This window comes from Myotis daubentonii, chromosome X, assembly GCF_963259705.1.
Source record: "Myotis daubentonii chromosome X, mMyoDau2.1, whole genome shotgun sequence".
Lineage (NCBI taxonomy): Eukaryota > Metazoa > Chordata > Mammalia > Chiroptera > Vespertilionidae > Myotis > Myotis daubentonii.
In genome coordinates, this window is record NC_081861.1 from 10,984,664 (window position 1) to 10,997,300 (window position 12,637).

Genomic DNA, 12,637 nt, shown 5'->3' on the forward strand with positions numbered 1-12,637 from the left:
TCGAACCGTGATCTCCAGGTTCATAGGTCGACGCTCAACCACTGAGTCACACTGGCTGGGCTTTCCTGTTGTATTTAAAAACTCATCAGCAAGTCAAGGTAAAACAGATTTTCTCCTGTGTTATCTTGTAGAAGTTTGGCATTTTACATTTATGTCTATGAGCCACTTTGAGTTCATTTTTCTGTAAGGGGTGCCCTAAAAGGGTTTTCAAAAAGCTATTTATCCACACCACCCAGGACACATGCACGTGCGCGCACGCACACACACACACACACATTTTGAAGTTCACATCTACAATATTTCAACAGATATTTAAACAGCTGTGGGGGGGGGTGGCTAGCCAGTATGGCTCAGTGGATAGAGTGTCAGCTGCAGACCGAAGGGTCCCAGGTTCAATCCCGGTCAAGGGCACGTACCTCGGTTGCAGGCTCTGCTCTGGCCCAGGCCTGGGTCGGGACTTGTGCAGGAAGCAACCACTCGATGTGTTTCTCTCACATTGATATTTCTCTCTGTCTTTCCCTCTCTCTCTTCCACTCTCTCTAAAAATCAATGGGAAAATATCCTCAGGTGAGGATTTAAAAAACACACCCACACACAGCTGTGGGGGTGTAATTTCTGGTGTGTTGCAAATACTGATTTAAGACGAAAATTGTGAAATCGCTTTTTATAGGAGCCCAGTGGCATCAAAACCACCTGTGAGCTGGTGCTGTGTCCACCTCACATCTGCCCGCTGGTTCTTCTTTCCCAGGCTTCCTTTGGAAGCTCCCGTTCATTCCTGCCTCCTCTTTCCATCTGCGGCCCCTCTGAGAGGTCTCCACGTGCCGTCTTTCTCCCTGTGGCAGTCTTCCGTCATTCCTCCATCACACTTCTCTGAAACACACATGTATATGTTACATTTCTTCTTATAACCCATGACCATGGGGCTCTGATATATATTATTGATTTCAGAGAGGAAGGGAGAGAGAGAGAGAGAGAGAAACATCAATGATGAGAATCACTGATCCGTGCCTCCTGCATGCCCCCTACTGGGGTTCTGGCTGCAACTCGGGCTTGTGCCCTGACTGGGAATTGAACCGTGACCTCTGGGTTCATAGGTGGATGCTCAACCACTGGGCCATGCCGGCCGGGCTGACCATGTTTCTTCTGCGTGATCATTAAACAAACAAGCAAGGTGAGCTTGTCTGTGTCAAACAGGACGCACTGCCAGTGCGAGATGGGGCTCACTGCCAGTGCCATTCCACTGTTTTCTGTTCTTAGGTGTAAGCCCTAGGAGGGCCTGCTGGCAGGGATGCAGGCATGAGCAGCTGGGAGTGAGGCCCATGCTGCCCAGTGCTGGGGCCCCTGGGGGCTTCTAGAGTGAACTGGGAGGGGCCATTGGGAAAGGGGGGGACCAGAATGGGAGGGGGCCTTCTCAGACTTACCAATTTTTGGACAGAATACATGTGGGAGTTGTGCCCTGGAAAGATGATTTTTAAAAAACCTCTGCCTGCCTGGCCGCTCTGGCTCAGTGGTTGAGTGTCAACCTATGAACCAGGAGGTCATGGTTCAATTCCCCAGGCACATGCCTGGATTGCAGGCTCGATCCCCAGTGTGGGGTGTGCAGGAGGCAGCCGATCAATGACTTTCTCCCATCATTGATTTCCTATCTCTCTCTCCCCCTCTCCCTTCCTCTCTGAAATAAATAAAAATGTATTAAAAATAAACAACACACCTCTGCCTGCCCCATGGTTCCTCTCTAAGACTTTGTGCCATGCCAGGGGCTTACAGACCCCTGTGAAGATGAATTCAGCAAGTCACTCCTGGACCCTGTGCCGCGATACAGCCCCTGCAGCTCTGGATCTTTTGGCCACGCTCCTGTCAAGAGTCAGGACACCCACTCCCCATCCCTGGTGAGGCCTGGACCCCCTGGGCAGTGCACCAGAACCCATGGGACGGAGTGGGAGGAATCCACTAGTTGCTGAAGGATTGAAGCTGGTCAGCCAGCACTCATTTCCTGAGCACGTCCCCTGGGTGGGTCAGCGGACACATTTTGAGGAAGTGGATGTCCTGGTGAGGAACAGACACAGGAGTTGATGGATCCTCTGAAGACAGGGCTGTGGGAGGGGGCAGGGCAGGCCTGTTTGGAGAGGTGACATTTGAGCTGAGACCCGGTGAACAGCATTTGGGGCAGAGAGGCAGCGAGTGAAAGTGTGAGTGTGTCTGAGGGCCACGTATGGTACACACCCTACGTGCTGTGTGCTTGGGGGCCAGTCAGGAAGCCAGTGCGGCTGGAGTTGGCTGGAGTTGCTTGAGCGAAGGGGAAAGTGGGTGGAGAGGGGCCAGAGCAGTGATGGGAAAGGGGACCAATCATAGAGTCCTTAGGCCATGCCCTAGCTGGGTTGGCTCAGTGGATAGAGCGTCAGCCCGGACTAACAGATCCCGGGTTCGATTCCAGTCAAGGGCTTGTATCTCGGTTGCAGGCTTGAGCCCCTGCCTTGGTTGGGGCATGTGCGGGAGGCAACCAATTGATGTGTCTCTCTTATATGGATGTTTTTCTCTCTCTGTCTCTCCCCCTTCCCTTCCACACTCTCTAAAAATCAATGGAGCCCAGCTGGTGTGGCTCAGTGGTTGAGCGTCGACCTATGAACCAGGAGGTCACAGGTTCAATTCCCAGTCAGGGCACATGCCCGGGTTGCAGGCTCGATCCCTAGTAGGGGGTGTGCAGGAGGCAGCTGATCAATGATTCTCTCTCATCATTGATGTTTCTATCTCTCTCCTCCCTTCCTCTCTGAAATCAATAAAAATGTATTTTTAAAAAAATCAATGAAAAAATATCCTCAGGTGAGGATTAACAGAGTGCTTAGGCCACTGTGAGGACTCAGGCTTTGACTTGGAGTGACATGGAAAGCCCAGGGGTGACATGATCTCAATACAGGGAATGCTCATGGAACAGAGACCCGAAGGCTCACAGTCATGTCAACGTGCGGGTGAAGAGACTTCGGGATGGAGGACATGGGTCGTGCAAAGGCCCTGGGGCCGGCCCGGCCAGGCCGCCAGGGGGCCGAAGCCGGTGGGAACCGGCATGAATGACCCAGGAGGGAGGCGGCAGCTGGAGGCGGCAGATTGCCTTACAAGGTGCCCTGCAGCGCCGCCACCGCGTGCTCGGCCGCCAGCATTGGGCGGGAGCGCGCGGAGGGGGCGGGGCCGGCGGGGCGCGGGCGGGGGGCTCTGCGCCGTTGCCACTGCGTGAGGCGACGCTGCAGCTTCCGATCCAGGTCGGTACCGAGCGCTCCCAGGCGGGGGCGTGCAGGGTCCCGCGCCGCAGTCTTCGCCCCGTCGCCCCCGCGTGCCCCCGCGCACACCTGTCATCCCCAGCGCGCCCCTGGCCCGAACGCGCGCTGCCCACGCAGCTCCGGACGCGGGAGGCCCAGGCTGCGGAGTTCCTCCCGCCCCGCGGCGCCGAGGGCCGGGTGCGCCTGGGCAGCCGCGTGGGTGGCCGTAGCTGTGGCAGGCGGCTGTGCTGCTGGGGTCGCAGGTGCATCTCAGGCGGGTTGGTGGCCTGGGTGGCGTGTGCCTGCGGGCGCTGAGCGATGGGTGGCAAGTCCAGGCCTGGGGGCGAGGGAGGGCTCTTTGGGTGCTGTGGATGGGGGTGGGCTCGGAGGGGCGGGGGTGGGGGTGCATGGAGCCTTCTGGAAGGCGGCTCATTGCGGCTGACTCGGTTGTGTGGCGGCAGAGAGCGGGTGTCTGGGCGCCGATCGCCATCGGTGTGGGGGCGTTGGGGATCGCAACGGCGTATGGGGGGGGGTGAGGAGGAAGGAGTGTATGCGGTGGTCTCGCTGGGAAGCGTCCACCTGGGAGTGCTGACCTGGGCGGTGGGGGAAGGGCAAGATGTACCGGGGCTGGGGGAGGGTGTAGGGACCTGACGGGACATGTGTTCCTGAGTGGGTCTGTCGCTGAGGGTGGCTGAAGCACTGCTGGGCTTGGGGTGGGGGACCTTCCTCCAACTCTCCCTTGCCCCCCCCCCCAGACATGTTGCTGCTCAAGAAACAGACGGAGGATATCAGCAGCGTCTATGAGATCCGCGAGAAGCTGGGCTCGTGAGTGTGGCCACGAATGTGTTGTGTGTGCATGAGTGTCAGGGAGTGTGCGTCAGTGACTGTGTGGGCGTGTGTGCGTGGGATGGGTGGCCTGAGATGGAGAGGGCCTCCCCTTCTGCTTCAGCTAGGGGGGCCCTTCCTCCTCCCCACCTCTCCTCTCCCCACCCTCTCCTCCCCTCCTCTACCTCTGCCTCTCCATCTTGCCCCCTCCCTTCCTGCCTCCGCTGTCTCCACGGCAGGGGTGCCTTCTCCGAGGTGGTGCTGGCCCAGGAGCGGGGCTCCTCACACCTTGTTGCCCTGAAGTGCATCTCCAAGAAGGCCCTTCGAGGCAAGGAGGCCCTGGTGGAGAATGAGATTGCGGTGCTCCGCAGGTGTGTGCCGGGCCCTGGCTGCTAGGGCTTAAGGCCTGTGGGGCAGTGCCCTGGGATGGGGCACCCTGCCTCCTCTGTGCCCCAGGAAGGCCTGGCGTGGGGCTGTGCCTTGAGGGATTGGGCAGGGGTGGCTTGTGGTAGGGAAGGGGGCAGAGGTGGAAGGAAGCACCCTTAGGGCCTGAGGCCAGAGGAGGCTGCAGTGGCCTACAAGGTTTTTTATTTTAAAAAAAATTTTTTTTTATTGATTTCAGAGAGGAAGGGAGAGGGAGAGAGAGATAGAAGCATCAATGATAAGAGAGACATCAGTCATTGATTGGCTGCCTCCTGCACGCCCCACAGTGGGGATGGAGCCCACAACCCGGCCATGTGCCCTGACCGGGAATTGAACCATGACCTCCTGGTTCATAGGTTGATGCTCAACCACTGAGCCACCCTGGCTGGGCCAAGGGCTTTTTAAAAAATATATTTTTATTGACTTCAGAAAGGAAGAGAGAGGGAGGGAGAGACAGAAATATCAATGATGAGAGAGAGTCATGGATCAGCTGCCTCCTTTATGGCCCCTACTGAGGATTGAGCCTGCAACCCCGGGCATGTGCCCTGACTGGGAATTGAATTGTGACCTCCTGGTTCATAGGTCGACACTCAACTACTGAGCCAAACCAGCTAGGGCAGGGTTGTTGTTATTTTTTAAAATATTTTTATTGATTTCAGAGAGGAAGGGAAAGGGAGAGAGAGAGAGATAGAAACATCAATGATGAGAGAATCATTGATCGGCTGCTGCCTCCTACACGCCTCACACCGGGGATGGAGCCCACAACCCGGGCATGTGCCCTGACTGGGAATCGAACCATCACCTCCTGGTTCATAGGTTGATGCTCAAGCACTGAGCCACGCTGGCCAGGCTACAAGGGCTTTTTCTTGCTGTTGCAGGGTCAGCCACCCCAACATCGTGGCTCTGGAGGACGTCCACGAGAGCCCCTCCCACCTCTACCTGGCCATGGAGCTGTGAGGAGGGCAGGGCAGGCTGGGGGCTGGGTGCTGAGTGTGGGATGAGGGGCCTTGCTCAAATGAGCACCTGCTCCTCACAGGGTGACAGGGGGCGAGCTGTTCGACCGCATCATGGAGCGTGGCTCCTACACAGAGAAGGATGCCAGCCACCTGGTGGGCCAGGTCCTCGGCGCTGTCTCCTACCTGCACAGCTTGGGCATCGTGCACCGCGACCTCAAGGTGCCTGCCCTCTCACCCACTTGCCCAGGCCTTACGCAGCCTCCTGTGCACCAAGGGTCTGGGAGATGTGAGGGGGCCCAGCCCCTGGTCCCAGACCCTAGGACCATGCCAGGGCTGACCTCTGGCCTCCCGTGTGTCCTAGCCTGAAAACCTCCTCTATGCCACGCCATTCGAGGACTCCAAGATCATGGTCTCCGACTTCGGCCTGTCCAAAATTCAGGCTGGCAACATGCTGGGCACCGCCTGTGGGACCCCAGGATATGTGGGTATGTGAGGGAGGCTCCCTGAGAGGGCTGGGGGACCCCGTGGGAGCTGTGGTGCCTGGGGCAGGGCAGGTGGCTGGCCATTCCTGGGGTGACTAGGCGGAGCCAGGCAGCGCTGAAGGCTGGTGTGTGTGTGCGCGGGTGTGCGTCTGTCTGTCTCTGGCCCCCAGCCCCGGAGCTCTTGGAGCAGAAACCCTACGGGAAGGCCGTAGATGTGTGGGCCCTGGGTGTCATCTCCTACATCCTGTGAGTGACCACTGGGAAGGCTCTTCTTCTGCCCGCCTACCCCCTGCTGGGTTGGGGAGGGTTGGACAGCTGGGTGATTCATCTGTGGGCGCCAGGCTGTGTGGCTACCCTCCCTTCTACGACGAGAGCGACCCCGAACTCTTCAGCCAGATCCTGAGGGCCAGCTACGAGTTTGACTCTCCCTTTTGGGATGACATCTCCGAATCAGGTGAACTTGAGGCTGGCCCTGAGCGCAGGGAGGGGAGGGGGCGCGATGAGGGGAATGGGGGCGGGCTGGGCTGACCTAGCCTCCCTGCTCCAGCCAAAGACTTCATCCGGCACCTTCTGGAGCGAGACCCGCAGAAGAGGTTCACGTGCCAGCAGGCCTTACAGCATCTTTGGTGAATGGAACCCCTGCCAAGCTGTCCCAGGGCCGGAGGGAGGGACCATGCCCTCAGAGACCCCACTCCCCCCACTGACCCCTGGCCTCCCGCTAGGATCTCTGGGGATGCTGCCTTTGACAAAGACATCCTGGGCTCGGTCAGTGAGCAAATCCAGAAGAATTTTGCCCGGAACCACTGGAAGGTCAGTATAGGTCAGGCCGTGGACCTTCCTGGCTCCAGGCTGCCTCCCTTCCCCACCTGCCCTACCCCTCAGCCTCAGGGGGAGGCTGCCAGTAGCCTGTCTGATCTTTGAAATCTCAGGGGCCAGGGCCGATCATAGCCTGATACCCCTCTCTCCCTGCAGCGAGCATTCAATGCCACCTCTTTCCTGCGCCACATCCGAAAGCTGGGGCAGAGCCCAGAGGGTGAGGAGGCCTCAGAGCGGAGGATGGCCCGCCACAGCCACCCGGGCCTCGGGGCTGGCCAGCCCTCCAACTGGTGATACCCAGGTACGTGGGGGTGGGCCCTACATCCCCTAATAGGAGGTGGTTCCTGGGTGAGCTTAGAGAAGCGGTTCTCAACCTGTGGGTCGCGACCCCTTTGGGGGTCGAACGACCCTTTCACAGGGGTTGCCTAAGACCATCGGAAAACACATGGATAATTACATATTGTTTTGTGATTAATCACTATGCTTTCATTATGTTCAATGTGTATCAATGAAAATACATCCTGCATATCAGATATTTACATGACGATTCATAACAGTAGCAACATGACAGTTACGAAGTAGCAACGAAAATAATTTTATGGTTGGGGGTCACCACAACATGAGGAACTGTATTAAAGGGTCGCAGCATTAGGAAGGTTGGGAACCACTGGCTTAGAGGGTGTGGAGCCCCATGTGGCCAAGAGCTAAGCGGGGTGGACCCCAGAGAGCAGGGGGCTGAGGGCAGAGAGCGCAGATGGAAGGGAGGGTCCAGGGTTCCGGGAGGAGTAGATGAGAGAGGGGCCAGCAGGGGCTGGGGACCGCGGGCACCCTGAGGATCCGAGAGGGGCCCAGTGCCAAGACCCAGTGGGCCCCGTCCGCAGCTGAGAGCCTTGACTGGGAGCCGGGCACAGTGCGGGCTGGGGTGCCTCCTGACTGTCCCTCTCCTTGTGTGCTTCTCTCTCTCCCTCCACCCCTGGCAGATGCTGAGGCTGAGTGCACTGACCCCCGATTCTCTTCCCACGGACCCTCTCAGTCCTCTCCCCCATCCCCGCACCCTGGGGCTGGCCTCTGGTGGAGAGTTGGAGACGTGTGTGGCACGTGGCACTTGGGTGGGAGTGGGGCACCGCTCAGGCTCTGCCCTTGCTGAGGGGCTGGTGGGGCATGTCCGCAGGGGCTCCCCTCCCCTGTTGCTGCCACAACCCCTCTAGACGCTGACAAGGCTCCAGGGGCTCCTTCCTGCACGCTGTTCTGCGCTTCGCTGACTGTGGGTGGTCCCGCTTGTGTCGTGGCCTCCAGCTCCCCTCCGGTTTCCCCCAAATCAATAAAGACAGACAGAGCAAAGGGCCTGGGGCCGGTGGTGAGCTGGAGGGAGGGGGAAGGGGCAGGGATGGGGGAAGAGGGAGGGGATGGGTATCACCTGTGGGAAAGAACTCAAGGAGGCGGGACCACACCACCTGACCTAGCCCACTGCCACCCACACTTCTGCTCCCTTGGATCATGGCAGACAAACTCCCGGTTATCCAAGAACTTTCTGTCCCTGCCCTGCCCCCCAAATGCCAGCAAGAGGCAGCCCAGTTAGCAGCTCTGCCACCCTGGAGGTGGGCCTGCGTGTGGCTCTGGCTGCCAGCAGAGGGGGCTGGTGGGAGGCCCATGGGCACCCAAGTCTCCAGGACCCTGGGGATGGGCTGCAAGTGCCCCTGTTGTTCAGGGCCAGCCAGGAAGGGCTCACAGGCGAGTGAAGGCCTGTAGCCTGGGGGGTGCCCAGAGTCCCAGCCTGCCGCCTCCAACCTCTCCCCACAGTATTTCCAGCACACACTTTCCTATGGAGAAGGCTAGTGTCAGAGGGTGCAGGGGAGCCCGTTGGCCAGGAGAGGGCGCCACCGGGCCACAATCGCTGTGCTGTGCTGAGCTTTGGAGTCCATGGGCTCCAGGCCTGGGGGAACCCACTGGGCTGGTTATGGCTCCTGGTGTGAAGAGCGATGGCCGGTCTTCTGGTCTGCATGGCTTCTGCCCCTCACACCCCAATTCTGGAGGGGCCCACGCCTCTCCTGGACCCACTAGGCCCTTCTCCTGTGTCCACCAGGGGAAGAGCCCCTAGGCCCACACCTCAGTCCCAGCCAGAGCAGAGATAGCACCCTCAGAGTTTGGGGCCAGCTGGCCACTCCTTCCTCCCCTCTGGGACTCCTGCCAGCCCCATCGCAGAGCGCGATGGAGAGGGACCTTCTGTGGGTCTTCAGGACCTGAAGGGGAGCAGTGACCCCCAAAGCAGGGCTGGCCTGGGTCTCAGGGGCAGGGACTGGATCAGGATTTGGGGTTGGAAACAGGGGGCCTGGCTTCCCCTGAGGAGAGCGACTGGGGTGATTTCCAGGCCCACAAGCCCCTGTGCAGCCTTCTCCTCTCAGCATCCTCCCACCACCTTCCTGCTCCACATTGTCCCATGCACCCCCCCCACACACAGGTCCCCGAGACCAGCAAGTCTATAGGGGGGTGGGCAGCTTCCTCCTCTGTCCCCACAGCCGGTTCTGGGCCACCCTTCACTCCAGGCTCTGGGGTCATACAATCCAGGGGACCTCAGGCAGCCAGCGCCACGGCCAGGTCTCAACAACTTGGCCTTCTCCCCTCCGACAGACCCGTCCTGCCTCTCCTTAGCTCTTCATCCGGGGCCTTAGCATCTGTCCCGCCACCTCAGACATCACCAGCATCCCTTCGCTGGCTCTCTTTCCCCTCTTTCCAGTTCACACGAGACCCTGCGACACCGACTCATTCCCATTTTGTCTGTCAAATATTGTTCCGGCATCTACGTCTGCACCCGGTGCAGACAGAGCCCGCGGGTCAGGGAGCCTGCCGCGCGGAGGAGGCCCCGTGGAGGGTGGGCTTACTCGGATGATAGGAATGATGTGCGTGGGAAAGCCGCATCCTGGCTGCTCAGGAGCAGGTCCGAGCCAGCCTTCGAGAAGGAATCGCAATCCTTCAGAGAGAGCCAGCTCCTCAGCCCAGGCCGGCTGCCAGGTCACTGCCACGGAGTTGGGCCCCACGGCTGCCCTGACAGGATGCAGTTTGGCCTCTGGCCAGAAGGCGGCACTATGGTCACATCCATCACCCATCCTTGTTCCTTAGGCGCCTGGGGCAGCTGCTCAATACCATTCCTCTCCTCTACTGCCCCCCTCCCCCCCAAGATCTGCCCCAGAAAGTCCTCACTTGGGACAGAGGTTCTGCCCTCGCCATCGCGGTGCAGGAAGAGAGTGGGACCCCTCCTTCATCCCTCTGAGCCCTTCCCACCCCGGGGGAGGGGGGGTGGTAGTTGGTGAGAGGGAAGCTTTGGGTCAGCGAGGCTGTGGGATGAGGCCTGGGTGAGAGAAAGGACTGGTTCAGCTAAAGGCAAGAGATAGGGGGTGGGATAAAGAGGGTGCTGGGGGCCCTAGCCGGTTTGGCTCAGTGGATAGAGCATCAGCCTGCGGACTCAAGGGCCCCAGGTTCGATTCTAGTCAAGGGCATGTTCCTTGGCTGCGGGCGCATCCCCCAGTAGGGGGTGTGCAGGAGGCAGCTGATGGAAGTTTCTCTCTCATCGATGCTTCTAACTATCGCTCTCCCTTCCTCTGTAAAATATCAATAAACTATATTTAAAAAAATTAAAACAAAGAGGGTGCTGGGGGCCTGGCCAGTGTTGCTCAGTGGTTGAGCATTGACCTATGAACCTGGAGGCTACGTTTTGATCCCCAGTCAGGGCACATGCCCAGGTTGCGGGCTTGATCCCCAGTGGGGGCCTTGCAGGAGGCAGCCGATCAATGATTCTTTCATCACTGATGTTTCTCTCCCTCTCCTTTCTCTGAAATCTATAAAAACATTTTAAAAAGAGGGATGGGTGGGGGGGAGGTGTCCCGTGAGAGCATTCACGCTCAGGGACAGCAGGTGCTCAGGCGCGAGGCTGGCTACTGGAAGGATCAGAGCCTGGCAGGGTAGCGCAGGCTTCGTCAGCAACAGTGAACCCCTGGAAAACTCAGGTGCTGTGGTTCAGGAGCAGGGCCCGGCAGGCTGGCCTTCTTGGGCACTGGAGACCAGACTAGAATTGAGGGGGGAGCCTTGTGGGTGTCCTGAGAGGAAGCTGTCCCCCTCATTCTGGACCACACAGGGTTGGCCACACTGTCTTGGAGCAAACCTGTGGGTGGTAGGTGTTCTGGGGAGGCTCAACCTGGGGGGCCACACTGGGGTGGCGCAATGAAGGAGAGGCGTCTGGGGTGGCCCATGGGTTTCTGGGTGGATTGCGGAACCATTCACCAAGAGGGGTTCACCTGGGGTGGCTTTGGGGAGAGACAATGGGACTGGTTTTGGACATGGCGAGTTGGAGGTGTCTGAAGTGGAAGTAGAGTGCCCTAGGCAGTTTGGCGCAGTGGATAGAGCATCGGCCCACAGACTGAAGGGTCCTGGCTTCGATTCCAGTCAAGGGCACGTACCTCGGTTGCAGGCTCCGGGTCAGGGCACTTGTGGGAGGCAACCAGTCGATGTGTCTCTCTCGCATTGATGTTTCTTTCTGTGTGTCTTTCCCCGTCCCTTCCCCTCTTTCTAAAAGCCAATGGGAAAGTATACTTGGGTGAGAAGTAACAACAACAGAAGATGAAGTGGAAGTAGGGCAAAAGAGACTTCTCACCCTTCTCTCTGCAAATACTGGCTTTGTAGCTGACCTCAAGGGTTCGCCCAGTGGGAGCTCTTATTGAGGACTCACTGTGTGCCGGGCCCTGTTCCGGGGAGCTTTCTAGGTAGTCCCTCAAACGTCAGCTGGGAAGTAGCCACTCTCATTATCACTGGCCCCATTTTACAGCTGGGAAGACTGAGGCACAGAGAGGCCAAGTAACTGAACCAAGGCCACACAGCCTTGTGCCCCGCCCTGCTGCCTGCCTCCCAGCAAGTGAGGAGGGCTCGCTGGGAACGTGAGGGTTGTGTAGGGACTTGAGGAAAAGATGGGGGACTTCTCCAACCTTCTCTGTGAGTGCACACTCAGTGTGAGGACGGAGAGAGACACGAGGCTGGAGTTTGGGCCTTGCAAGTGCTTTGGACACCTTTGAAATCCTCTGCACCTTGGTTTCATTTATTTAAATGTTCTGGCCTGGCTGGTGTGGCTCAGTGGTTGAGCATGGACCCATGAACCAAGAGTTCACCGGTTCGATTCCACATCAGGGCACGTGCCCAGGGTGTGGGCTCCATCCCCAGTGTGGGCTGTGCAAGAGGCAGCCAATCAATGATTCTCATCATTGATGTTTCTATCTCTCGCTCCCTCTCCCTTCCTCTCTGAAATCAATAAAAAAATATATTAACCCCCCCCCTCGCAAAAAAAGGACACACTTTAAAAATTCCCTGTGAAATGGAACCTGGGAGGTCTTTCTGCAGTGGTGGAGGTGGGGCATGGCATCTGGGCCCTAGAAAGAGCCCTCTGGGGTTCAGTGTGAGGGATGGCCGAGCAGTGGGACAGAGTTAGTGGTGGGTATACATGTGTGTGGGTCCTGTGGAGGGCAAGACAAGAGATGCAGAGAGCCTGTGTCCAGGCTGCTGAACTGGGATGGGAAAGCTGGAGATGGGTCATGGTGGACTGAAGGGGGGCGCGTGTAAGGGAGTCAAGGATGCCCCCCTCCCACTGCCCCAGAACTCAGGAAGAAGCAGACCTATTCAGAACACCAGGAAGGGGCCAAGCCAGGCCTCCTGACTCCACTCTAAGCCGAGTTCCTTCTTGCCAGGCACGTTCTCTGCCCACCCCCAGCTTTGTCCAGACCCTGCTGTCTCCACTCCTGTCTTCTCAGCTGGAATGTTTGGGAAATAATAAACAGCCAGGTTGGCTTGATCGAGGCCTGTTGTGAGACATCGCTGGCGATCAGCGTGAATGTGAACTTTCTCC

At 58.4% G+C, this 12,637-nt stretch overlaps 1 protein-coding gene across 3 annotated transcripts; it reads left to right on the forward strand.

The window, feature by feature from the left end:
* The first annotated feature begins 2,085 nt into the window (after positions 1 to 2,085).
* PNCK (pregnancy up-regulated nonubiquitous CaM kinase) lies at positions 2,086 to 8,084 on the forward strand. Of its 3 annotated transcripts, none has more exons than XM_059680434.1 (12): positions 2,086 to 2,189; positions 4,007 to 4,076; positions 4,316 to 4,447; positions 5,378 to 5,452; positions 5,536 to 5,674; positions 5,817 to 5,940; positions 6,108 to 6,183; positions 6,279 to 6,391; positions 6,485 to 6,563; positions 6,660 to 6,747; positions 6,910 to 7,054; positions 7,734 to 8,084. In XM_059680434.1, exons 2-11 carry the CDS (start codon positions 4,009 to 4,011, stop codon positions 7,045 to 7,047), a joined length of 1,032 nt encoding a protein of 343 aa, XP_059536417.1. In that variant the 5' UTR covers positions 2,086 to 2,189; positions 4,007 to 4,008; the 3' UTR covers positions 7,048 to 7,054; positions 7,734 to 8,084. The 3 variants fall into 3 exon arrangements, with proteins under 3 accessions (XP_059536417.1, XP_059536416.1, XP_059536415.1); XM_059680433.1 differs by lacking the exon at positions 2,086 to 2,189 and adding an exon at positions 3,195 to 3,254; XM_059680432.1 differs by lacking the exon at positions 2,086 to 2,189 and adding an exon at positions 3,288 to 3,514.
* The last annotated feature ends 4,553 nt before the right edge of the window (positions 8,085 to 12,637 follow it).